A 25,493-nucleotide genomic window follows, 5' to 3' on the forward strand; every position below is an offset into this window, starting at 1 on the left:
AACTGCTTCCAGCCTGGCCTAGTATAACCCTCATGCCATTCTTGATCAGCACTTTCAAGACCGGGATTCGTGCTGTTGCCGTAGGTCATGCCTTCTGGTATATCACCCAGTCGGTGGACCGTCAAGAGACCAAGAATAAAGCTAATAAAGGCCGCAACGGAGCTGATAATAAGGGATTGGAGACCAAGAAGAGTCATATTGGCGATGAGCATAGTACGTCGTGTGACACGATGATCCAGTTCACCAATATTAGCTGATGTACCGAGTCGGGCGGAAAGACACATCTCGAGATTACCCTTGAGGTTGCCGATCATAGGGACAAGGATGAAAAGCTCGTCGACGCGTCTGAAGACTCTCCATCGCGCCAGATGTTCCAGGAGTTGGCCGGTGAAGACAAGTCCGACGAGAGAAAGTAGAATAGAAGGAGTGGCCTAGCGCAGATTGAGTGATCCATATATGCTCTGAAAAAAAGAAGATTACGTACCTCAAAAAGCAGGCTCATCATGTCCTTCCGCTTATCTCCTCCGGCACCGTTTGGCATGATTTCAAGCTCAGGTTCCGCATAACCAAATCTTTCACTCGGCACGCCTTGATCGAAGGACCCATTATCCTTCCGGCTGTCAACTGACAGCCTATCTGACACCAACTGATCCATTTCAACTTCCTCTAAGTTGCCAAGGTCTTCGGAAATCGCCTTGCTCTTGCCCTTCCCGTCGACCGCAGCAGCTTTGGTGTTCAACCACTTGGCTTCTCTGTAGTCGTAATCCTGTTCGATTTCACTTCCATGGACCCCTATGCCTTGCCTTGCAGATGAGCTGGAAGTAAAAGCGGGCCCCCCTCTATCGCCGTCTTTGGTGTTCTCTGACTTGAGCATTCGACTTTCAGGCTGTTCTTCGAACAAAGGAATCCGGTAAGGCTCTTCCTCCAGATATGATGATCCGATGGCGGTTGCTGCGAATTTCTTTGTTTGGCGTATCTGATCTGCTATGTCTCTCTTGAGGATCGGGGACATTGTGACTGTAGTAATATAGTTTCGAACGGGAGTAATGATTTTGCCGGGATTGTACGGTCGAACTGACTCTCATTGCAGAAAGGCGTCGTCTTTGACGACGAAAGTGGGGGCATCGGTCACGTGACCATGCCCCCCAAGTCCCCCGCGTCGGATCTGTTCAAGTTCTTGGGACTTCGTCGGGGACTCCACTTTTCCTCGTTGAAGTCGGGTATCACGTAGACTAAAATAATATGATCGACATACTCTTTCAAGTACTCTCAACCACATATTTCTTCTTCGCTGATATTGAGTAGCTGCTACCTGCCCCCTGCAATCAATATCCTGCACAATACAATGGAACGTCGAACGTGCAGTCTCTAAACACGTGTGCCGGTACAGGTAGCTCTAACGGCCTCAATGCCTTTGACGAGGATATTTATGACATTGTTGTAACGCCTGATGCTCTCCAAATCTAGAAGACTCTTCACCCCTTGGAAGAATGTCATTTGTACAATACGGACTATTGGGTGGCTCTCGGCTGAGTATATCTGAGGGAAGCGATTAAAGAGCCACGAAAAGGAATGGGGACGGGAAAATGATGAGCGGACCAAAGGATCTGTCTCCAGTCCTTGGAGTACCGCGTTGACTGAGGAGAAAGTAAGCCCGTACTGTTATAATCTAAGTTATCCGACTGACCATACATCTTAGGGGTCCATAGAAAATTAAACAAAAGGCAAGCAAGGACCAACCGGAGCGACAAGCAATGATTCGGGACTCGTATTTGTCAAGTCTCTTCATAGTCATTTATTATATGAGTGTGAGCCAATCACTTGATTGCAACGAAACATGCTTGCAAACAGCAGCCCACCACAGGCCACTCCTGTTTACATTTACCGCTGCGATTCTGATACAATTCTCAATGACGTTTCCTTAACTGGCCATCTTTTCTTAATAGCCTTATGCTTATACCTTTGTGCGGATGTACTAATGTTATATTGCGGGTTATTTAATGTCATTATAATTGTGAATATTTGTCTGTTGATCATTATTTCAATCACATTTCCCCTTATATTGAAGGCATCCACCATGCCCCTTCATCTAATACCTCGCCCCCATTTTCATACCCTAGTCCTCAGGAGATTTTTCAATTTCCGGCGTATCCAACCATCCAACTTTCTCCGCAAACTTATTCAATAACCAACCGCTCAATCCCCATATTTCCAAATGTTCTGGTATATCAACCTTACTGCCCGGCAGAGGTATCACGAGATCATCTGCCCTTATCTTGTAATATGGTCGGAACCTGTTCAGACGAAAGAGATGTATGGAGCGGCGTCTGGGATCAGATAGCGCTGAGAGAGGAAGGGGTAAGATGGCAGAAACCTCAGCAGATGACAGTATTAGGGAGGATAGTGGAAGTGACGACAGGGAGGACACCGCGTTGGAAAATGGCGGTGGTGCCGAGTGAATGAAACCCTGCATATATATTAGTTTGATTCGACAAGCGAATTAAGTTAAGAATGAACCGACCACGAAAGGCCAAACCCGAGAACGATTACCAAGGCTGTATTCCGGATCTAACATACCGAGGATTTCAACACTAGAAGGCGGTAAAGCCAATTCTTCATGGGCCTCTCTCAAGGCAGTATGTACAAGGTCTCTGTCTGTCTGTGACCGAGATTAACTGGCTTCCTAGAAAGATGGATTGCAGCTCACATCATCTGCTTTACCACCAGGAAAACTATCCCAGTATATCCTATGTCAGCGAGGCTCCGATATGCTTGGGATTGTCGTAATGCACCCCGATCCTAGGGTACTACCTCACCTCGCTTCACCAGCATGTACTCTCATACTACTCGCCCGTAGCTCCATAAGTATATGAGGTTCTGAATTGATGTTCATGAGTGGGATCAGGACGGCTGCATCAGTAGGTGGTCGATTACTGGCGGTGGTTTGAGTATGAGGTGGAATGATAGGAGGCAAGCTGGGAGGTTTGAGTGCTCTGGATATACTGGTGAGTACAGAAGGAGTGAATGTCCGTGGGGGCATACTGGATGCAGCTTTGACAGTGAAAGTAAGTCAAGAACGAACATTGCAGGAACAAGACATCAACAGAGGTCCGCCCGGCGGCCGGCCACACAGTACTGTAGTGAGTCACCCGATGTAAACTACTCACAGGCGGGTCACAGCCGATAATATAATTACGTAAGACTGTTTGTCTTTATATAGAGCAACAATCGCCAAATTGGAACATGTTCTTTTCTTCCAGTATGAGGATCCTATCAAAACTGCTCAGTTCAGGATTCGACAATATCTCTACTGTAGAAATCGCCGTTTCAGTGAGATAATGCTCCGTATCATCGGTGAACCAATTCTCGGGGCCAAAATCAATCGATCGAAGGGTAGTCGAGTCGGATTCGATGGGAAAGTCTTTTTGCCAACTGATCACTGATCCGACCTTTACTGTCAAATCGATCTTCATCGATAGCGTGGCCCGTTTTGACTGCCAGTATAATGCTCTAAGTGGGATGGGGCGATAATAAACCTCCGCCACCAGTGGACGGCCTAGATGGGTTCAAATGTGCTGCTGTCGTTGGAAATGAATGTATTGGAAGGGCCCTCGGAGATGTCTGATGCCTGTGAATCTTACGATTACAGATCCACGATACGAGCGAATGAAGGCTTGGAGACTTTTTGGATTTGCCCTCCTGGCTCGAATTCGATACGAAGACTCGCCTGACCAAGAAGAAAGTTTGTAAAGCCTAGGAAGATGGATATTGCTGTGTTTAATGGCTGCTTTCGTTGTCATTGATTCCACCCTGATTGTTTTTCCTCGGTTGTTGGAAGCTATTCCGCAGACCTACCGCCACCGACTTTCATCGCGGGACCAACAAAAAATTCAACCAATCTTTCCTCGCTGCTTTCCCATCCTCGCTTCTGCCCTTTTTGCTTAGGCGCTAAAGCGGTCAGACTGAGGAGGATCCTAAGTTTGCTATAAGTCGAGCCGCTGGTACTAGCAGTCTGATCAGACGCGGCAGTATCGGGATGGATTCCCCCCCCCCCCTCGGTGTACATCAACGCCCCTTGGCAACGATTGTTGTACTAGGTAAGCTGTTCTAATTGGTGATGGTGTATTCTAATAAGTATCACTGCATTCTTCGTCAATCATCGTTGCTCAAGTCAAGGGAGACGTCTAGTTGGCGTTATCCCAAGGGTTGTTTGGTCTCTTTGTAACGCTGAGATTCAGTTGACTGATGTTGGGTGTGATTGGGTCGTCCTAATGCCAGTACGTATCGGCTGATCCGTAAGTCAAGTCGGATTGAATCGATGTGCTGTTATCTTCTGGAGGCTGATCATACTCGACGCATAGGGGCTGGGACGATGGCCGTTAGGGTTCTGATAGGAGTTGGAACAGTCATTGAATGAGAGTATTGGAAGTGTCACGAATGTGCTACTGTTGGGTTGTGGACTGAGAGAAGGTATAAGCCCTGTCTGCCCATTGTAGCCCGTTAACTGCCTTGATAATTCAAAAGACGGCATTTGCTTCGCAAGCTAATGACCGTCAACGTCCAAATAACTGTGTGGAGGTTAGATTGTGATATAGGTTGTTGAGGTGATGACGGGACTTTGTATGAGGGCGAGAAAAAATGTGCAAGAAGAGACATGGGTGGATGGTTTGAGCTCATGTATAACATAATTTGGGACCTGCAATTGCGGTATAAAGAAAGTCATTGAAAAAGGATGTCAGCGAAAACGATAGGTCGATAAATGGAGGGACTCAACATTCCGTTGACCTTTTGGAAGCGGTCAACTTGTATCTCCTTTCACGACGGAATAAGCTGTCAGATAGTAGAACGAATGCGGGTGGAAGTCCTCTGTGAAAATTTGATCTTTTCACTTCGCTAACTATTATTGCTAATCGTTAAGACGTAATATGACATCGAATCCTAGCGTAGTTCTTGCTAGGATGTTGGGAATGACTAGCCTTGGAAGGCATCATTTACAACGTGAACAAACAACACTAAACATATAGGGGCGTTCAACTATCCCTGTTGGTGTTGTTCTGGTTATTCTACTTGTTATTAGAGTTTTCTTCCACGAAATAGAACATGACATTTTCATCAGTATCAATGTTCAGCTGCGCACACCAGCCTGTATGTTACTGTTGAGTAAGGCAACACGGGGTGATGCATCGCGTGGTAACTGCAGCTATACGAAGGAAAGCAGATTTCATGACTATTAATCAACATCTTCAGTACCACGTTGAATCATTAGAAGACGACAGGCAATCTAAAAGTATGGGTTGATCGACCCCTGCCTGTTCCTTGAGCCTGACTTGCGAGATATCTGAGGAATGCCAATCTATTTGGATCCATCCCTCCTGGCTAACTAGTTTGTCAGAAAGTATTGTTAGGCTGCTGAGCTGCGTTGTGCATGAAAGTTGGCTGTACCTGACTCGATTCAGTAAATTGACCAAAGGCTGATGGACCATATCGTCCATCTGGTAAGCGGACGATCCTTCTACTACCTCCCAACCCATTACTAGCGACGGAAGGGTGAGTAAAAACTGAGCTCGGGACGTATCGCATACCCGACCTAAACCCTAGACCATCTTCCGTTTCATAATCCCCATCGTCTTGACGCATTTGCATCATCATGTGATACCTAATCAGGTTTTCCATAGTAGGTTGGTCCCTGATATACCACATTATTAGTATAATACGTTTTTCTCTCCTACATTTCAGAATTCGACTTACCTTTGACTGAACTGGGAAGGATTCGTTGCGTCCCAAGGAGGTTGATTTTGCGAAAAATTAGGGTAGAAACTCGGTCCTGGGTGGTTCGTACCGCCAAATGAGTTTTGTAAAGAAGGGTGCCGGCTGCCCATGGCTATATCGATTCAGCAACTGTGCAGGCATATATGAACGTCTAACGAACACGTTGTGTTCATCACTTACTTCGCTGGATGACTGATTGCCAACCCCGTTCCGTCAAGTTCACATTTTCGCCATCAAGTATCTCCCAGATAGGCTTTCTCACTGGGGCGGTCGTGGTTGTGGTGGTAAAGTCGGGAAGTACTTGGGCAGTCGTTTGGGGAGGAACTGTAGTAGTAGGAGTAGTAGTAATGGTGGGAGTATGACGAGTAGGAGTCGCGGCATTTCTTGATAAGAAGGAAGTGAGTTTGTTTAACCAGCTTCTGAATACAGACTGGCGGGTGGCAGAGGGGTCGTCTGTCTCTATCGTGGTACTTCTAACAGGATATGGGTCTTGGACCCGTGAAGGAGGCAGGAAAGGACTTTCGTCGTCACTATTTTCAACATCAAATTGTACGAAAGGACCCGTCTCCGTACCAGATTCTTCCTCGCTCGAGAATGAACCTGGCTTGTGGCTTCTGCTTCTGGGCAAGATGCTGGGAACCCATCCTCTTCGGCTTGTAGTCGCAGAGTTGTATGCTGAGCTGTGCGCAAATTCTGCTTCGTCTCCACTATCAAGATATATTGCTCCACTCATATACTGTTTTAGAGGGTCGGGCGTGGCAAATCGTCCACTGTGATTTGCGGGTGGACTGAGGTCAGCTCTATTCAAGGGCAGCCAGCTATGAAGAGAAAGATAGCATCTACCTGGATTGAATTCGAGTATATCGCGGATGGGTTTTACTACCAGGCGGAGATTTCCTCAAAGCCTCTGATTCCTCCGTCCCAAATGCACTTGAACCGTCGCCTAGAATGGTCTCAATTGTGACGGGGGAATTTCCACCGCCACTAGTTCGTGAATCATAGCACGTTCTACTTGTTCTGCTCGTTCGAAGAGGCTGGCTTTCGTCAGTGATTTGCGTTTTCCTCTTGTCAGACTCCAATTGCCTATCCTCTTCATCCCCATCTGTACCGCCATCATAGTAGTAGTCCTCCTCCAACCAGACTCTTGTTGAACAAGAGCTTAAAGGATACTCGCGCTGTAGTGATCGCTCATAATTGTACTTGCTTTGCAGTCTACTCATTGATGGATCTACAGGGCCCGTTTCCGAATCCTTCTCCGAGATGGAAACTTGCACACTATCTTCAAACTCGCTGTCTTCTGGGAATGCTCCGGGTGGTTGAGGTGGATGGCGTGATGACATCAAAGTCGCAAAAATTATGGTGATTTCCTCTTCTAGATGTTGTGTTTGTAGGGTGTCATGAGTCGAAAGTGAGTGAGTGAGGGATAGATGGCGATGAGTGGAGTTCGATGGAGTTGAGACAGTTGCATGGGAAAGATATAGCTGAAGGAAAAGAAAGGAAGGGAGTACAAGGGTTGTGGAGTGAATGAAAAGAGGGAATTGTGGCAGAGGGCGCGAATGCCACTCTCTAGATCTGAGCCAACCATTGTTTCGTTGGTGAATGCAAAAGACATAATTACAGTTCCTCGAACCCGCACACTGCAGCGAGTGCGAGCTGGGACAGAAGAGGAAACAAGCCGGGTGTCCCAATCTCCACTTTTGTAATTTGATCCCGTTCCTCCAAATCTCACACCACCGAAGAAGCAGCTTCTATCGCAATTCCTCCCATCTTCATCTCGTTCTCTCACCCATTTACATCTACACTCCACATCCGCTGTTAAAATGGATGCCGAAAGACGTTCTCGATGGGCTGATGCCCCCTCCAGTTCTTCCCCTGCCCCTCCTGTCGGTTCTTCCGCCGCCAACGACACCGCCTCTGACGCTGCCGCCAGAGCAGCTGCCATCGCCGCCAAGATTGCTGCATCCTTGCGACCCGGTGTACAAGGGACTGAGCTTATGAAGAAAGAAAAGGAGGAAGGTGACTTTGTGAAGGATATTGAGATCAATGATCTGAGGAATCGATACGTTTTGACAAAGGGCTCTACGCAGAAGCAAGTAAGTGGTGTCGTTGATATAACTTTGCCATGATCTGACATAAAATTTGGCAGATCGAAGAAGAAACTGGAGCGTCTATAACGACAAAAGGTGTTTGGGTCCCCGATCGATCAAAAATGCGTCCTGGAGAAGTCCCTCTTTATCTTCACGTGGTCGCCACATCTCAATCCATCCTTGATGCCGCTATCGGCAAGATTAATGATCTTATCAACCAAGAACTCGGTCCCTTGATTGACGAGCGAACGTTGGTGGCTAGGAATAGAGCATTGGGATTGCCACCTCCATCTGGAGCGATGCCAAACGGAAGGGTAAAGTGGCCGGAGCAGAGGTTGTATATTGGTCTCGAAAGCCTCAGAAACTTTAACGTCAGGGCAAAGACTGTTGGTCCGGGTGTAAGTCGCGAATTAGTTGGATTCAAGGGGAAAGCCCGCTAATTTAGACTGTAGGGTATGTTTGTAAAGTATATTCAGGCGGAGACTGGTGCGAGGGTTCAGATTAAGGGACAAGGATCAGGATTCATGGAGAGTGATACCGGAAGGGAGTCTGACGAGCCGATGCACATCAACATCGCGTGAGTATCTTGTCGTCCTCCAACAAGCTGTCCGCTAACTTTTCTGTACAGTGCTCCTACTGAGGATCAAGTTGAAAGAGCCAAGGTTCTTGCCGAAGACCTTCTTGAAGTTTTGCGAGGAGAGCATGCCAAGGCCCGTGATGCGCACAATCAAGGCGCTCAGGGTGGTGCTTACGGTGGCTACGCCGCTTATGGCGGTCAAACTGCCGGTCAAGACCCTTACGCTGCCTATTACGCCGTATGTTTCCCAATCGTCTCCTATTCTTCAAGTTGATAATATTTGCTGACATTTATGCGTGATAAGCAAACTGGCGCTACCGCGACTGGCACACCAGGAAGTCAACCAGGAGCTACCCCGGCCGCTGGCGGTGGTACACCTGCTCAAGGCTCTGATGCCTGGGCGCAATACGCTGCTTACTGGGCCGCCTATGGCTACGATGTCAATGACCCTCAATGTACGTCTTTTTCACACACTTCGACTTGTTTTGCTCTATTGGCTAATGCGTTATTTGTAACCTCTAGTCCAAGCTTGGCAAGCGCAACAATACGGTCAGCAAGCTGGCCAACCGGCAGATGCGGCAGGGGCTGGTGCTTCTGCAACTCCTCAAGCAGGCAGCGCGACTCCTGCTGTTGCTCCGTAAAATCCCATATATTAGGTCGATATCGTTATGTATTCCGTATACCACATGCATCCATAGGTTTTTATATATAGAATACAGTAGCAAAGAATTCATCGGTATGGAAAAATGTGCATTCCCCTTCCTGGCAACTTATTACGAAAAGGTAAAAGGCGCAAAAGAAGCACGCCAGACAATGAAGCCCGGAGGAAGCTGAGCACGAACTAGTGTTCCTCACTATAGCATCCATTCCTATCACTGGACCCCTGGGTTTGGGCGAGAACAGTGTACACATGAGATGCGGGGAGAGCGGATAGAGGATGATTGGGGGAGTGGGAACGAGCTTGGATAGGATGTCGAAAACCTGGAGGTGGCGGCTCAAGGACCGAGAAAGTTGACGAGGTGCATTAGTGGAGCTAAAGAGTATGATGATGTACTTGAGGGTGTCGGCGATATCTGGAGGAAGAAGGAAACAAACAAAATCATGATTTTGCAGAAAGAATATTAGGAAAGAACGAATGGTGGTGGTAAGAAGAAAAAGCTAAGAAGAAGAAGAAGAAGATCAGCAGCAGCAGCAGCAGCCACCACCAGCTGCAGTTTTTTTTCTTCAGTCTTCTCTCTGGCGCGATGACGTGGACTACAATACCAGTGATTTTTTGATTCCGCTCCGGGCTGACTGCGGAGCTCTCCGTCGTGGTTATGGCCGCCGTCGCTCTGTCGTGGCAGAAGATGGTGGACAGCGACAACGAACTCACTGTAACTGCTCTATCCTGTACCGCAACTAACCAGCATATCCCGTCAGCCTACCACAAAAACGGCAAGCCATGCTGCTCGCCACCGCCCTCCTTCTCCCTCTCGCACTTGCAATCACGCCCCCTCCACAGACATTCGTCAACACAGCTATCGCACGCACAGTCGAGCTCGGAGGCGCGACAGCTCAAGTCACAACACAATATAACATCAAGGCAACGGTAGATGAGCCAGGAGAGTACCATCTCGCTTTGAGTGGGGACGGGGATGAGATCCCTGCTTGGTGGGAGGTCGCGATTGGCGGAAAGGCGGTAGAGGGCGTAAGGATTATTGATGACAGGTAAGGCTGCGCACATATATACATGGGTCGCAATGTGATGCTGAAGGATAATTGATTAGCCCACCAACGGTCTCTGTTCCCCTTGGCCACCTGAAGAATGGAGATACCACTACCTTGTCCCTCACACACGTGCTCACTCATATGAGCAAGCCTCTCCCAGCCGAGATCGACCAGAGGGAAGCGCAGTACCTCCTCTTCACCACCAACTCTACGTATGTCGACAGCTGGTACCCCACAGACGTCGAGCGTGTAAAGTACCGCGCTCCTCACATCATCCTCTCTCACACGTCTGTTCCCGACACCTATACCCACGACTCGACCGTTACCAAGGCCGGCTCATCCCTTACTCTTGGACCCTTCCACTCTCTTCCTGCCACTCTTAATAAACATGAGTTTGAGCAACAGCCTCTTTCGGTGCATTATGAGAGCAAGCAACCTGTGATTGGTCTTAAAAGTTTGAAGCGTAGCGCTGAAGTGAGCCACTGGGGTGCCAACTTGAACATTCAAGATGAGATGTCATTGGTGAATGCTGGGCCCAGGTATGTCCATCAATTGTCTCTGGACAAAAATTAGGAGGTAACATCTATACAGGCTTAAGGGTCATTTCTCTCGGCTTGCCCATCAGCAATCCCGATTCCACGCGTCTACCCCGCCCCAGGTTCTCACAGAGCTTCCTCTCCGTATTCCTGCTACCGCCCATTCTGCCTACTATTACGATACCATTGGCAATGTCTCCACTTCTCATTTCCGCCCTGGTAGCATACTCACCCAAAAGGTCAAGACTTCCAAGGCCAGAACCAGCCCCAAGACTGTAGATGGACTTTTGGAATTGAGGCCTCGGTATCCTCTGTTGGGTGGGTGGAACTATAGCTTTGTAGTTGGGTATGATATGCCTCTTGAGGATGTCCTCAAGAGCGATCAGGCCAATGGGAAAAATGTCCTGGCTGTGCCGTTCATGACAGGTATCAAGGACGTTGTCGTTGACGATGCCGAATTGAAGATCATTTTGCCCGAAGGAGCCAAGTAAGTTGGGCCCCCGGCTTGGAAGCCGTAAAAATCGTGATCTTGACCTGACGATGCGTTTTAGGGACGTCGAGGTTTACACTCCTTTCGCAGTTGACAGCATTGAACACTCAATCCACAAGACGTATCTCGACACCACCGGTCGATACGCCGTCACCCTCAGAAAGGCGCGATGCACTGAAGATCATGCCAAGACTGTTTATGTAGGTTTTTAAAATAATAAAAAACATGCCGGCCGGCGTTAACCTTTTTTTTTTCAGGTCACATATTCTTACCCCTTCTCGGCTTTGATGCAAAAGCCTCTGACTGTGGCGTCCGTGGTCGGGGGTCTCTTCTTGTTAGCTATGGGGTTGAGAAGAGTGAACTATAGTATTGACAAGCAGTAGATGGAAAACAATGCATATATGCCCGACTAATAGAATAGGGACCAGCCGGGCTTTACTCACGGAGCTTACTTTGATCACTTTCTTGCAAAGAGGACTTCCAGCGGCAGATTCCTTCTTTTGTGTCAATATCAGAACTCGCTCAGTTGGTTATGTGGAGTGTTTACACGCCATCTGACAGAAAACCATGGATTGGTAGCTCGTTTAGAGGGGTTTGTGAAAGCGTGGCGCTTTAAGTAGATTTCGATCGGCTTTCGACAGTTTTTGGGATTGTGGCAATTTAGATTTCCCATTCATGAACTTGACTTACTGACAGGGCGAGTCACAGCAGGGTGGATTGGACTTAGATAGCCAAGTATTCTGTTAGATAGCCAAGTATTCTGTTAGAGATTAAAGGGTGGGAGGGCTTATATCGTTGACCATTTTATGAAGCTTGCTGTAGATAAGTCCTAAGTCTGAAGGAAGGAGCCTGGTGCATGACCTGATTCTTCTTGGAAAGGTTGAAGTCAATATTCTGCTGTTGATTTCGGGCACTCATTTACCTTTTGGGATGCGTGGATAGAAGAAATTCCTTAGAGAAGGTCTAATTTCATCGAGCGGAGCACAGAGTGCAAGAAAGCGGAAGGAAGGGGGAGGCAATAATGAAAGGCTCTAGCCAGGTCGCAGGAGGATGGGCCAGCCACAACCCACATAACCTCTGTAAGGTCAAGATCACTTGGGATGTCTGCTGACGAACTCATGAAGGGACTTTATTGCCTACCATCCGCCATTGGCCATGATGTAGAACACACTCAATTACCGGCGGGTGAGCAAACCACTAAAATACGTACTAATAACGGTTGTTAACGGTTGTTATTAGTAGAATTCTGCGTGCCGCGAACGACGATTTCCCTCTCGGTCGTGCCATGCCGAAGGTAAGGCTTTACATTATGTAAGACGGCTATCTCCGTCTTCGGGCCGGAGCGGGTCATGTTCTTTTTTTGGCGTGGTGGTCTGGTGGCTGCATGTTCGTTCTCCTGAGTTTTTGGCTGTACTTCAGGCAGCGCTGCGATATGCGAGACTGCAGCCGAGTTGTGCGGCAAATTCATAAGTCCCGGATGGCTCCGGAATGCCCGTCTTGCGCGCCGCGAACACAAATTCACAACAAAAGTTGCCGAGCACTGGCAGTTCCTTTTAAATTAGAATAATATTAGATCAGCGGAAGGAAGGTTCAGGATCACAACAGTCGATGGAGAAGAGCCATCTGTGAATCCCACAATAATTTTCGTGCACAATTCAACTTCATTGTTTCCCTCTACTTAAAAACTATATACATCACAGTGGAAAAGCGCGCCGACGTCATGGAAGCCTACCTCCAGTATCGGGCTTTCACGCCGAGCTTTAAACCTACCCACGCTCCTATCGTCGAAGGCAAAGAAGAAGAGGCTCTCAAAACCCTTGCCTCTTCTCCTTTGATCTATGTCACGTTCGACGAGAACGACGCTCGGAACCCTCAAAATTGGTCCAAAACCTACAAGACCTTTGTAATTGGGCTCTTGGCCTTCTTAACGCTGTCCTTAACGTTTGCTAGCTCTGTATCCTCTGCTGCAGAGCAGGGGATGATGGAGGAATTTGGGTGCTCGCAGATCGCCGCAACCGCCGCGACTTCGATGTTTTTAATAGGTATGGGTGTAGGTGCGATGCCTATGGCGCCGCTTTCTGAGCGTAAGTGTGCTTTATTTATCAAACGAAGTAGCAGAACTTCATGCATAGCAGAATGGTGGAGGACGCTCTCAACCCTAAACGGCTGCATGCTCCTTTTTAAGATTGATGCGACGGAAGGGTGTTTCTCATGGCGTCAGGATTACACAGGCGGGAAGTGTACCTCATATATGTTGCATATTACTCTTTCGTTCTCTCTACGGCCATAGTATGGTAGAGACTGACGCATGGCATAGTATATGGACGTCTCCCAATCTACCTCATCACTATCCTCCTAGCGACCGTCTTTGAAATTGCCTGTGCTGTTGCCCCCAACGTCCCAGCTCTCCTCATCCTTCGATTCATCGCAGGGGTCTGGTCTACTACACCCTTATCCAATTCAGGTGGGTCACTGAACGATGTGGGAGACCCTGTTCTACGTACCATCGCTCTTCCCCTCTTTACAACTGCTGGATTTACTGGGCCTTGCTTGGGACCTATAATAGGAGGATTTTTGGCCGAAAATGCGAATTACGGTTGGCGTTGGTGTTACTGGGTAACAGCAATCTGGAATGCGGTCGCTTTCTTATCATGCTTCTTCTTCATGCCAGAAACTCTAGCCCCTGCTTTGCTCAAGTTCAAAGCAATTAATTACCGGAAGGCCACCGGCGAGCATACATGGAGGGCACCCATTGAAGACGAGAGTTTGAGGAAGTTGACTGTCAAGTACTTGCAACGCCCCTTTAAGATGCTGGCGATAGAACCTGTTGTCCAATTCTTTGTGGCATATCTACTCAGTATGTGCTGGATCATTTCCTGCTGGGTCGGCTTCTTTTGCTGATGTTATTATAGTTGTATATATTGTACTTTACGGTTATTTTGACGCCTATCCCATTATCTTCGGCCAGCACGGCATTTCAGGCGGTAAAGGAGGGCTTATGTTCGTGCCTGTCATGCTAGGCTTTCTGATTCTTCTCGGTATAAACTTCATCCACTTTGAACGCTACAAGGGATTGGCTGAAGATGCGAAAAAGGGGATTGAGAGGAGAGGTATACATGAAGGTCGAGTTGAGCCAGAAGAGAGATTAGTGCCCCGTAAGTATCCGCAACAATGCAGTAGACCCTGCTTACGGGACCGTCAGTCATGGGTTGTGCCATCTTTTTCCCAGCAGGAATGTTCTGGTTTGCTTGGACCTCTGGTGTTCACTTTAACTTCTGGGTTCCCATGATGAGGTAAATGGTGTTTTCAGGTGTGCTGATATGTGATTGACACTGCATCAGTGGTTTAATCTTCGGTATCGGCCTTTTGTCCATCTTCCAAGGATCTACTCAGTATATGATCGACGCCTATGGGCCTATGGCTGCATCAGCTGTGTGTATTGCCCTTGTCTTTCTTACCTGAATGCATCTAACAACATTTCGTAGCTTGCAGGTTCAACACTTATCCGATATGTTGGTGCCGGTTTGGTCATTCTTGCCTTCCCTACCATGTACAACAACTTAGGTGATCAATGGGCTACCTCGTAAGTTATATTTTGTAGAAAAGAATGAAGCAATGAGTGTACTGACTAGCAAATAGTCTCTGCGCTTTTTTGGGTCTGGCACTGACTCCAATTCCGTTTATATTCTACTTGATCGGTAACTTGAGCCGTCGCAGGAAATCGATAATGGCTAATTGGTATTTGCCCAGGTCACAAAGTGCGATCGAAATGCAGATTTACCGTCCGCTATTAATACCGTCTATAAAGACAACTATATATAACAATACTATAATTCAATGGTCTTAATTGAAACTCCCGACTGAAGAGTAGAATCGTACTGTATTCCTACGTATCTATACCATATACTCATTGAATGTCACTCAGTGTCACTTTCGGAATCTCGAGCCCCGCAGCTTCAGCTTTGGCTAAAACTTTGCTGGCTTGTTTGTACACAGGCGCATCGATCATGACACCGTCGAGGGTGTACGCCCCTTTGCCGAGCTGATCGTGGTGCTCAAAAGAAAACTTGATTCTTGCTGCTTTCAAGATGTCTGCGGAGGGATTTAGATATGGAGAACATAGTCTTGAAAAACGTAGCTGACCTATTTCGTTTGGCGCAAATGAGCTATGGATTATATCAATCTGCTCAGGATGGATAGCTTGCTGGATGCAAGATTGTTGTCAATTATATGAGACTTCCATAGTAACACAGCCACTTACTTTGCCATCGAAACCCAGCCTCCTTCCTTCTTCGGACTCCTCCCTCAAAACTTCCTTATCCTTGTAGTTAACGCAAACCAAATCAATAGCTTGAAGACCAAATGCTTTGGCTGTTGTAACTAGTCTTGATCGAGGGTACAGCAACTCTTGCCTACTTGAGGTACGAGTCAAACCCAAATCGGCACAGTCTGGCTGGCGTCAATGGATTCCTGCAGTATATGAATCAAACTTACAGTCTTCTGCTGCAAACTAGAACACTATAAGCATTTGTACTTTCAAAAATGCTAACAAAACTTACCAGCAAAGCATCAAGATGCCCTTTCCCGCTAGCAGCAATGGCTTCGATAGCTACCATGGCCTGCGCATTCTCAATCATGGCAATAATTTTGATTGCTTCTGGTTGACCTGATTGCTTATGCATAGGGGCAAGGGCGTTAATGCGAGAGATCACATATTCGATATGTTCAGGCGAGTTGGTCTTGGGCAGTGCAATTGCTTGGACGTGCCTTGTACGTAGCTGTGCATGCGATTGGTAAACAGACAAAACATGACATGATGGACAACTTGATACTCACAACGTAGTTCAGATCATCATCTTCATAGCCGGTGCCTATGGCATTGATTCGTGCTACAACCTCTCCCTTTGGCCTTCTTTCACCCTTATCGCAGTCCAGAAGTTAGCATTTTCAGCTTGCATCGGCGTGACCGAGGCTCTGGCACTTCAAAGAAAAAGTGAGATGCCAAAACTTACATCCAGCAATTCTGTGACCAAACGTCTAGCATCTGCTTTCTTACCTGGGCTCACAGAATCTTCCAAATCGTAGGCAACCGAGTCTGCTGGACTGGATAGAGACTTCTCCAACATGCGAGGATTGGACCCAGGTACTATCATAGCCTGTGAGTACAGGCACACGCTTTCGAATTTTGCATACCGTAGAGCATAGCTCGCCGTGACACTGGCAGCCTAGCTGGCCATGTCGATAGAGGCCGGCAGAGGAAAGTGGAAAGGCTGGAGAGCTGCATGGACTTGAGAGATACCCGGCAGATCATTGATAATGTATCTGTACAGCAATTGTATGCTGCTGTTATTCACCGTCTGACTATATGTGGACAAAGCACCTGCTGTATAGAAACCATATACACTGCACCTCCGGTCGAAACGGAATTGTCTTATTTCGCCGCTCACCCGCCTCATTCAGTAATAATTAGTTGACGTTGCGGCGAACTAACGAGTCACGTGACCTGACGATCTTATATCAAGATCGCTGCCGGCCGTATGGCAAATCAGAAGATGGTCGTTCGTTGGCATACTACTATTGTCGACTTTCGTTTTCGTTATACGTAAGAAACTCATACCCTTATAATCGCTCGTGAGGCCACACCTATATCCACAGCGATTGTTTACACTGTATACCATCATGCCCCCGACTCAACAAAAGTATCCGTTCTGGTATGTCATTTCCTTCTCCAAACTCCTGGCCCAGAAATTCGACTCAGTTTATTTCGACCGCCATTTTTTGTACAGCCGTAGAACTGGCAGCTAACATGACGTACTTTGCAGGTTAGGAGGTGAGAATTCAGTATGGAACCACAAGGCCATCACGTGTGACATTACTGATCTATCTATGCTCTACGTTACCACTTTAACTCTATACCATCGTGCAAACGGAAATGCCGTCACATTTTTTTTTTTCCACCTCGGTCAAATCCGACGAGCAGGTGCTGCCGCGTCCAGTGAGTGTTGCAGCTTTAATTTTGGACGACGCAATGCTGATACAAGTATGCGCAGTGGCTGCATGCTGTACACATCCTCTTGATGTGATGAGAGTGTGAGTTATATCTTTCGTGAGAATCGCCGAAAAAAGGGAGCTGCGAAAGAAGGAGAGGAGAACACGAGGGCTAACAGAGACGGCGTTGGGTTTGGACAGGCGAATGCAAACCTCTACCACAAAAACCACATTTATCAACGCTGTGAGGACCGTGCTCATGCAAGATGGTGGGTTTATAAGCATACTTCACCGAAACTGTTAGAACTGATCACTTTGATAGGTGTGCGAGGATTATACACTGGTTTGACCGCTTCGGTGTTCAGGCAGATGACGTACAGTGTCACAAGACTAGGTGTCTATGACCTTATGAAGAATACAATGTCAAATAATGGAGCAAAGAAGTTGAGAACGGGAGATATGGTCATTTGTGCGAGTGTCGCTGGTGCTCTCGGTGGTGTTGCTGGAAACCCGGCCGATATCATCCTTGTTAGGTACATCGTCCTGGGTTCAAATCAAGCGGTTTTACTGATGAACTGCTTTTGTCGTCACAGAATGGTCGCCGATCCTACAAAACCTGCTGAGAACCAGATGCACTACAGAAATGCTATCCATGGCATCTATAAGATGGTCAGCAATGAAGGTGTTGCCTCCCTTGCTCGCGGTCTGGCTCCAAATACTGTGCGTGTTTTTTTAATTTTTTTGGGGGGATTTCGACCAACTGTCTTACAATTCCCACTGCAGATCCGAGCCATCCTCATGAACGCCTCTCAGCTTGTTTCTTACGATTTCTTCAAGGAGCACATTCTCGCCGCGAACCTCATGGAGAACGGCATGCCTCTTCACTTTGTCTCTTCTGCCTTGTCCGGTACCGTTGCTACCACCATTTGTGCACCTGCGGATGTGGTGAAGAGCAGAATTATGAACATGAAGGCTGGAGCTGGTGGCCATGGGCCTGTCGGCTTGTTGTTGGAGAGCCTGAAGCACGAGGGGCCAAGATTCTTGTTTAAGGGCTGGCTTCCTGCTTGGAGTGAGTCTCTTTTCTCTTTAGAAAAAATACAACTACCCATTCGGACGTTTCATTAACATGGCTGTAGTTCGGCTTACCCCCAATACCATCTGCATGTTCGTCTTCCTTGAACAACTACGTAATGCCGTAGACCTCTTTAGGAATCCCACCGCCAAGTCTCAATCCGCTGCGTAGATTGCCTAGACATACCAAAATCGAAAACTTCATGGCTCTTGTCATTTTTCATAGAGTATAGAATCTTCATCATCGGCTTTTCAGCCTTTGATAGAAGATGTATGATTAGTAATAACATTTTAATTGCGACTGAGTGTTCATAGCGGTGCCAAGCAGTGCCAAGCGGTGCTACATTTTTCATTTTTACGCGCCTACGTCTACTGATATGGCTCGCTCTAGATAATGCCTTTTCCTTTGCCTTTTCAATTAAACAATAAGATGCCTTAAAGAAGCGAGATCTGATGGTAAGCCATTATCTGACCACGAATCTTCCTTCATTACATCTTTCAAATAATGGCCTTGTCTGCCAAATCGAGTATCCAAATCTCCGAGTTGCTCGTCTCGTTGCGTCTGGCTGTCCAACATTGCTTGATGAAAAGTATGATGGTCTGAGTCGCCTGGCATCAACCATGACGCACCTGAATCAGCTTTGATGCGCGGTGTGTTATCTCTCCAGCCGCTAAGATCAGTGGCAATGGAGTTTATGCTTGCCGAATCGTACGCGACGGCCACGGGATTTCCGAATTTGAGGTCGTCACCGAAGAAGTTTGTTGTTGAAGGGCACCGTTCAAAGTCATATGTCTCCAATGTGGAGATTGAAGAAAAGGGTGAATCCAACATGTGTACGATGCGATTATCCTTTGTTTGTTGGTTTGGCGCGATCATTAAGCTGTACACGTCTTGGCACAAACCCGTCTTCCGCGCCTTCATAATGTCATCGTCCGTATCCCTGGTCTCTGTAATCTCACTGTCAAGCAAAGAGTTAGCAGACTGTCCCATTATGCTAGAAATCTTATCAGATGAGATAGGGGACCATGAGCCAGACTCTTCGGTGCATTTTCCAGCTTGTCTTCCCTCGCCTTCCGAATCTAAAGCTAATGTCTGACTGTCATCCATTCTTGTTGATACCCTGGACTTGCCGTGGAAGAGAGCACCGTTATAAGTGGACAAAAAGTCTCTTATATGGGTGGCAGGTCTTGAAAATCTAAGCCTATCTGTTGCTTTAGTGAACGGCAAAACATGGTCCTGTTTCCTGCTGAGCGGAGAACTAAAAAAAGCGAACTTCGAATTGCCAGAGGGAGAGCTTGGAGGCTGGCACACGAGCTTGTCTTTATCATCAAATTGAGACCCCAATTTCCACGTGCCGCTGCGGGGAACATCTGGCCCCATATCATCCTCTTTGACTACGTTGGTACCACTTGAGACAAACACATGCGAAAGCGACTCTAGGTGGCCTTTGCTTGCTTCTGAATGAGAAAGAGGCAACGAGGTATCATTACTGTTTGGGGCCCCTTGGAGTTTCCATATTCTTGATGCCTCACCTTCGCCTTGGTGAGGCGAGATAATCCTTGAGTCGGGAAAGTCTTCATTACATGCGTATTCTTTCTCAATGTCGAGTTCGGCCCCGTAGTCTTCTGCGATAACTCCCAACGGATCGGATCTTATGTGGTCTTTATTGCTCGGCGGAAGAGAGATGACAAATCCTTCCTCCAAAACAGGAATTTCTTGTTCTGCCTCCGTGGCTGAGAAGAGCCTCATTGTCACTAAGTTCGCTGTGAAAAAGACGTCCTCATCTTCACTGTCTGTCAACGCATCCAAATGTTCTTGGTAATATTGATCGTATCCGAATGAAGGATTTGCAGAAACAGCAGATGCTCGTCGACGATAGTCTTCTTCGTCTACGTTGGGGGCGATCGACGCCGGGCTATTTCGAATCGAGGCATGTTCAGACCCAATGTCACTTGGGCTTGATCTGCGTTCTATTTGGAGAGTGAAAAATGAATTTGTATCCTCCGAGATCCGTCGAGTCGTTTGTTCGAGGTCTTCTAGAGACCAAACCGCCGACGAGTTGCTGGTCTGCCGGTAGCTTCTTCCAGACGAAAAATCATCAAAATCCTCCGAACGAGAAGACAATGATTTGCTATCGCTTGATAATCTCGAGCGCTTGCCCATCAGCTTCATACGCAAGTTCGACATGAACCTCGGCAGGCTGCACGAGGAGCCGAGAGTGGATGCCATTTAGTTGTATACTTGTGCTGAAAATTCGGTAGCTGGTTGTCTGTTGAATGCTGTTGTGAAAAGAATGGAAATGAGAGATTTGAATGGGTGCAAAAGTGTTGTATATACAGGGGCATGTCGAATGTGGGAAGGAGATGAAAGGATATGATGGACTTCGGAGTCTTGCGTGTAAAAGGAGGGGATGGTCATTTACGGTGAGTGCCAATCACGTGACCTTTCCCCTGAGGTGCGCATTCAAGGGTAATAAATGAAAGACACCCATCCACCCTTCGTCCAACCTTAGTCATTGTATTAGTTTCTTTCCATTCCGTGACTTTGTCCTTCCGTATTCTCTAGGACACCTCCTTCTCGTTCCCCATGATCGAGGAGAAGTACATCGGTCTTGCCCTGGCCTTGGGAGGCACTTTTTTGATCGGGTAAGCCACACGGTGTATTTCCTTTCTTCATGCCAGGATACTCATTAGCGTATCCCTACAGCTCCAGTTTCATTATCACCAAAAAGGTATGGGCCTCCAACGTGTATTATAAATCCTTAAAACTGATCACGATGCGTACCAGGGCTTGAACGATGCTGCGGCTCGTAACCCAGACTATTCTCACTCACATCAACGGCAAAGTGGCACTCGGAATGCCTGTATGTCGTCCGATGCAACAGTCGCGCTGGCGTCGTCACTACAGAGAGGATATTTGCTCACCTTCATCGTAGCGGATGATTTATCATACCTTCAAAATCCCATCTGGTGGGCGGGTATGATTACAAGTGGGTTCCATCTGAACATTTGACTATGGAGAGTGGGCAATGGCTGACAAGAATCGAATAGTGGTCATCGGAGAGGGTGAGAGCGGTTGAAACTGGCATATCAAATTGATCCTGACCGCTTTGTAGTGGCCAATTTTGCAGCTTACACCTTTGCACCTGCTATCCTTGTAACGCCGTTAGGAGCTATGAGTGTTATTATTGGGTAACTCGTCAAGACACTAATCCCCGAAAAGCGCACGCTGATGTTCAAAAAGCGCCATCTTGGCTTCTTTCCTTCTCGATGAAAAGCTTGGACGTCTGGGTATCTGCGGCTGTGCTGCTTGTATCGTGAGTAAGACCTCATACCCGAGAGTCGTTACTAAGCAATTTTTTCAGATTGGATCAGTGATAATTGTCTTACATGCTCCTTCAGATAAGGAGGTCGAGACCGTCGATGAAATTCTGAGCTATGCTGCTCGACCAGGTTATTTTCCCGACTTTTTTGCGTTTTTTGGGCCAAAATTGACCATGCCGCAGGATTTTTGATCTACATAACCTTTGTTGCGGTCTTCTCTTTGTACATGATCTATCGTGTCGTGCCTACACACGGTACCAGAAATCCTATGGTATACTTGTCCATCTGTTCTCTCGTTGGAAGCGTTTCTGTTATGGCCATCAAGGTCAGTTTTCCGCTTGGTGCACTCGCTTTCTCTTGCTGACTTTGATTTGCAGGGCTTTGGTGTTGCTATCAAGTTGACCTTGTCCGGCAACAACCAGCTTACACACGTCAGCACATATGTATTTGGCGTAGTTGTGGTAGGATGTATTGTCGTTCAAATGGTATGTCTCGCGCTAAAAGTAGACCGACAGAAGGATTTTAGCTGATGGCGTCAATTCTAGAACTACTTTAATAAGGCGTTGGATACCTTCTCCACCAATGTGTAGGTTAACCAATTTGATCTATCACGCATGTGAGACTAAAAATGACTACAGTGTCAACCCCATATACTATGTCTTCTTCACTACTGCTACCATTATCGCTTCTGCCATTCTTTTCTCCGGTTTCAATACCCCGGGGGGAGTCAACACAATCTCTCTCATATGCGGTTTCCTTGTCATCTTTATGGGTGTTTTCCTTCTCAATATTTCCCGAGAGCCTGAGCAAATCCATCATCCTACAAGTCTCGAATCTGGTCTTATGAGTAAGTATTGAGTTTGCACCATGATCAATTCCAGGCTGATCTGGTGATTTAAGACCCTCGTATGAGCATGTCTGGCCGTATGTCTGTCGAATCCAACAGTGCCGGATGGAACTATGGCACTGTGCCCAATTCTGGGTATGCCCCCGACGGATCACTCAATTCTGCGGGCCACGGTCGTCGAAGTAACCTTTATCGTTCACAAAACTCTACACTTTTTAACGCATTTGAAGAAGAAGGGGTGCCCTTGGGACAATTGCCAGAGGAGGATGAGTCTTCGGAAGATGAAGGTAATGCGAGGAGGGAGCAGCAAGCTCCCGGGAGGAGTTTATTGGGTAAGAAGGGGCGAGAAGATGTGGCCGGGGGAAGACATCCGGCTTTCCAAGACACGGACAGATGAATGGGCATACGTTGAGGAGGGATCAATAGAGATGCATGGTGTTGTTATCGATGTAGGCGGAAAGTGATGGAGGCCTTGAGGACGCGGAGGCTCGTCAGCAAATGATCAATCAAAAAATCTAGCTTCACATACTGTATCGTAAAACTATCCACTACTTCACGAATGCATCAAGAAAGGCAGCTCTCTTTTGGAGTATTATCATCCATAGCACAGCGTAAATTTAAATTTTGACCTGTCCAAGTACAACCACCATTAAGGTTACCACCCCCGTTCGCATATCTAGGTGATGGTGGTTCGCGGAAGGTACACTCAGATAAGAAAGGTCTCCACTTTCATTGGAAAGCTGAGTTTTGAAAGGATAGCTAATCGATGTCAAGCCATCTTTTTTCTTCCTCGACAGCAGTGGCACAGGACGCTATTTCTACCATAACTGTCAGTGGATATACGACCGACCATAGTTACTGGCCTCCGTCACAAGGATGAGATCTCTCAAGGTCGCTGTATGTAGAGATCTGGTCCTTGGACAGGAAGAAGCAGTCGAGTCGGAGGTTTGACTTGTAAGCGGAGAGAGTCCGGGCAAGCCAGGAGGGCCAAGCGCGGTGATTAAGACTCGAAAGATAAAGTACAAGATTGAGCCAGCTTGTCGAGTATGTTTTGACGTTCTTGACATATTGCTATGGGCATAATGAATTTTCTACAGGAACGTTAAGGATTCTTTACTACCGAAATACTGTCAGGTAGATTCATATCACGTCACCGATAAGTCATCATATAGCCGTAGCGCATATAAAAAGTTTGAGCCATGATACAGCGGGATCAGATTGTCACCCCTCCATACTGATTCATTCCAGAAAGTTTAGGACTCGCGACTCCCAGCAGATAGCAGACCACTGGATCGAGATCATCAAGCAAACGAGGAGAGGCGAGGCGCTATAACGAGACTGGTGACTGGAGGCGAACAAACCTCCATGTACAAGACTATTGTGGCTACAAGAGCTTTAGTGTAGAGTAATGGGTGAGATAACCATCGAAAACGGCCTGATAACTGCCTGACAAGCGAACTATGGTTGTTGCCAGTAGAACCAAATAAGAATATGTTTTCCTACGACGGAACAAATCATCACATTTGAGGACAGGTTGTTAGGACACTACTGTACTGTACAGTACAGTACTTGTCCGACCGAGACCCGGTTAGAATAACACATGACTGAAGTGCTGACGGTATGCAAGAAGCAATGGGGGAGATTTGTGAAGGATAAGGATCAAATCCTGCATTTCCCGAAACCCAATAGATGATTATTTTGGCCACTGAAATATCCACCTGGAAGTGTCAGTTGGAACGTTTTACGATAGCCCAAACATGTGACATGGTGCATGCTAAAGTCTATGCTGTTTGAGTGGTGTCCGCGGACTCCTTGACAGCCGCATACCGTTCCTTGACAGCTGCCGCCACAGCGGCTTCTCTCTCCTTTCGTCGCTTCATAATTTCCTTGACCGTCACGCCCTACACGTTCTCCATCAGCATAGTATCCATTTTTCATCAAAATGATGGATACTTACAACATTGGACTGGCTAACCGCCCTCCACCTGGAACCCTTGTAGTACTTGAACAGCGCCCTGTCCCTCATTTCTTCCATCATTCTCAAACTGTAGTTGTCTTGCAGCCACTTGTCTCTCGCCTTCGTCACGGCATCGCCAGATCCTTCGTATTCACTCTGAGCATGCAGCTCCTCCAAATCATCGGGGTAGTGGAAAGGCTCTGTCAAACCAACGACAGCCCTCTTGTACGTTTTGCCCTTGCCTCCTAATCTCCTGACTTGGCCGGTACGTGTACGGCCGACAGGGGCGAGATAGTTGTCGGTACGGATAAAAGTGACTTGGAGGTTGTACACAGCAGCGAGATATGATCGAAGATCGGTTTTTGTCATGCTTGGAGGAATGCGGAAGGTAGCAACAAAAGGATCGTACGCCTCTCCGGGAGGGGTGTGGTTCCTCATAAGACGGATTTGAATGTTCGGAAGGTAGATTCGCTGACCGACAATGGTGTTGGGATTTGCGTTTTGTCCTTCGGCTTCCTGGGGAACGATTCCCTCTGCTTCTTTCTGACCGCCCATCACCTTGAGCAGAAACGCATGTCTGCCCTTCTTGCCTCTAGGTGCGTAGCCTCGGACTCGTGCCTTCCATTCGGCAGTGCCCTTCAAAAACAAGGCTCGTAACTCGGCGTCGCTCAACGATCCGTCAAACTCCGAAGTCCTCAACAAGTCCCTGTAATCTTGTTCAAGAGGCAAAGGAAACTTCTTTCCAGACTCGGGATCGTGCAAGGCAGGGTCAGAGAGCGGAGAGGGGGAAGCGAATTTTGGTGGAGGATGTTCAGTGCGACGACGTCGGACGGCAATGGGGAGGGTTGCGGCGGCCGAGGATGCTGAGGGGAAGAGGGTGGAAGGGGTTGTTGAAGACGGGCCTGCCCTGGGAGGGAAGGTGGCGAGTGCCCTTCGAAAGATGCGAGACATGGGGGGAGATGTCGGGGTGTGCGGATCTGTGTTGGTCGCCTGAAAGAATGAATGTAAAGAGAGCTCGGGGCGAAATCTCAACGGCAATACTCGGGAAATAAGGCTGTGGCAGCTTATTTACTTGTTAGAAACAACAGACGCGTCAATTTACTTTTGTTTTGTTTACCGCTTTGTACGCACCCATCTTCG

The 25,493-nt window shown here is 47.5% G+C and overlaps 10 protein-coding genes across 10 annotated transcripts in view; 5 read left to right on the forward strand and 5 right to left on the reverse strand.

Annotated features, from left to right (window-relative positions):
- CNBJ1970 (hypothetical protein) overlaps window positions 1–1,012 on the reverse strand; it is a gene marked incomplete at both ends in the record, with an annotated part of 2,152 nt that extends 1,140 nt beyond the window's left edge. Inside the window, 2 exons of the mRNA XM_768110.1 lie at window positions 1–431; window positions 485–1,012. The exon at window positions 1–431 is cut by the window's left edge and continues 110 nt beyond it. Coding sequence (XP_773203.1) covers window positions 1–431; window positions 485–1,012 — 959 coding nt within the window. The remainder of the gene's footprint in view (window positions 432–484) is intronic.
- A 1,104-nt stretch (window positions 1,013–2,116) lies between these two features.
- CNBJ1980 (hypothetical protein) lies at window positions 2,117–3,040 on the reverse strand (the record flags this gene model as incomplete). Its single annotated transcript, XM_768111.1, has 5 exons — window positions 2,117–2,343; window positions 2,429–2,467; window positions 2,551–2,659; window positions 2,708–2,732; window positions 2,817–3,040. The coding sequence occupies 5 exons, from the start codon at window positions 3,038–3,040 to the stop codon at window positions 2,117–2,119; spliced, it is 624 nt and encodes a 207-aa protein (XP_773204.1).
- A 2,313-nt stretch (window positions 3,041–5,353) lies between these two features.
- On the reverse strand, window positions 5,354–7,109 carry CNBJ1990 (hypothetical protein; the record flags this gene model as incomplete). The annotated part of the gene is made up of 5 exons (XM_768112.1): window positions 5,354–5,380; window positions 5,443–5,686; window positions 5,749–5,881; window positions 5,950–6,539; window positions 6,613–7,109. 5 exons carry the CDS (start codon window positions 7,107–7,109, stop codon window positions 5,354–5,356), a joined length of 1,491 nt encoding a protein of 496 aa, XP_773205.1.
- A 480-nt stretch (window positions 7,110–7,589) lies between these two features.
- CNBJ2000 (hypothetical protein) lies at window positions 7,590–9,074 on the forward strand (the record flags this gene model as incomplete). The annotated part of the gene is made up of 6 exons (XM_768113.1): window positions 7,590–7,862; window positions 7,916–8,254; window positions 8,309–8,433; window positions 8,485–8,671; window positions 8,738–8,888; window positions 8,956–9,074. 6 exons carry the CDS (start codon window positions 7,590–7,592, stop codon window positions 9,072–9,074), a joined length of 1,194 nt encoding a protein of 397 aa, XP_773206.1.
- An 800-nt stretch (window positions 9,075–9,874) lies between these two features.
- Window positions 9,875–11,549, forward strand: CNBJ2010 (hypothetical protein; the record flags this gene model as incomplete). Its single annotated transcript, XM_768114.1, has 5 exons — window positions 9,875–10,140; window positions 10,200–10,679; window positions 10,732–11,163; window positions 11,228–11,366; window positions 11,424–11,549. The coding sequence occupies 5 exons, from the start codon at window positions 9,875–9,877 to the stop codon at window positions 11,547–11,549; spliced, it is 1,443 nt and encodes a 480-aa protein (XP_773207.1).
- A 1,337-nt stretch (window positions 11,550–12,886) lies between these two features.
- Window positions 12,887–14,960, forward strand: CNBJ2020 (hypothetical protein; the record flags this gene model as incomplete). Its single annotated transcript, XM_768115.1, has 9 exons — window positions 12,887–13,250; window positions 13,302–13,406; window positions 13,484–14,023; window positions 14,079–14,321; window positions 14,369–14,459; window positions 14,508–14,598; window positions 14,652–14,749; window positions 14,806–14,864; window positions 14,917–14,960. The coding sequence occupies 9 exons, from the start codon at window positions 12,887–12,889 to the stop codon at window positions 14,958–14,960; spliced, it is 1,635 nt and encodes a 544-aa protein (XP_773208.1).
- A 113-nt stretch (window positions 14,961–15,073) lies between these two features.
- CNBJ2030 (hypothetical protein) lies at window positions 15,074–16,477 on the reverse strand (the record flags this gene model as incomplete). The annotated part of the gene is made up of 8 exons (XM_768116.1): window positions 15,074–15,258; window positions 15,310–15,370; window positions 15,428–15,615; window positions 15,661–15,676; window positions 15,726–15,944; window positions 16,003–16,086; window positions 16,179–16,312; window positions 16,360–16,477. 8 exons carry the CDS (start codon window positions 16,475–16,477, stop codon window positions 15,074–15,076), a joined length of 1,005 nt encoding a protein of 334 aa, XP_773209.1.
- A 621-nt stretch (window positions 16,478–17,098) lies between these two features.
- CNBJ2040 (hypothetical protein) lies at window positions 17,099–18,397 on the forward strand (the record flags this gene model as incomplete). Its single annotated transcript, XM_768117.1, has 4 exons — window positions 17,099–17,161; window positions 17,278–17,874; window positions 17,938–18,223; window positions 18,291–18,397. The coding sequence occupies 4 exons, from the start codon at window positions 17,099–17,101 to the stop codon at window positions 18,395–18,397; spliced, it is 1,053 nt and encodes a 350-aa protein (XP_773210.1).
- Window positions 18,398–20,812: 2,415 nt separating this feature from the next.
- Window positions 20,813–22,793, forward strand: CNBJ2050 (hypothetical protein; the record flags this gene model as incomplete). Its single annotated transcript, XM_768118.1, has 13 exons — window positions 20,813–20,871; window positions 20,933–20,957; window positions 21,014–21,089; window positions 21,162–21,215; window positions 21,277–21,291; window positions 21,342–21,417; window positions 21,470–21,542; window positions 21,591–21,678; window positions 21,732–21,874; window positions 21,927–22,034; window positions 22,095–22,135; window positions 22,188–22,396; window positions 22,450–22,793. 13 exons carry the CDS (start codon window positions 20,813–20,815, stop codon window positions 22,791–22,793), a joined length of 1,311 nt encoding a protein of 436 aa, XP_773211.1.
- A 1,384-nt stretch (window positions 22,794–24,177) lies between these two features.
- On the reverse strand, window positions 24,178–25,304 carry CNBJ2060 (hypothetical protein; the record flags this gene model as incomplete). The annotated part of the gene is made up of 2 exons (XM_768119.1): window positions 24,178–24,297; window positions 24,354–25,304. 2 exons carry the CDS (start codon window positions 25,302–25,304, stop codon window positions 24,178–24,180), a joined length of 1,071 nt encoding a protein of 356 aa, XP_773212.1.
- Window positions 25,305–25,493: the final 189 nt, after the last annotated feature.

Source organism: Cryptococcus neoformans, chromosome 10 (genome assembly GCF_000149385.1).
Source record: "Cryptococcus neoformans var. neoformans B-3501A chromosome 10, whole genome shotgun sequence".
Taxonomy (NCBI): Eukaryota; Fungi; Basidiomycota; class Tremellomycetes; order Tremellales; family Cryptococcaceae; genus Cryptococcus; species Cryptococcus deneoformans.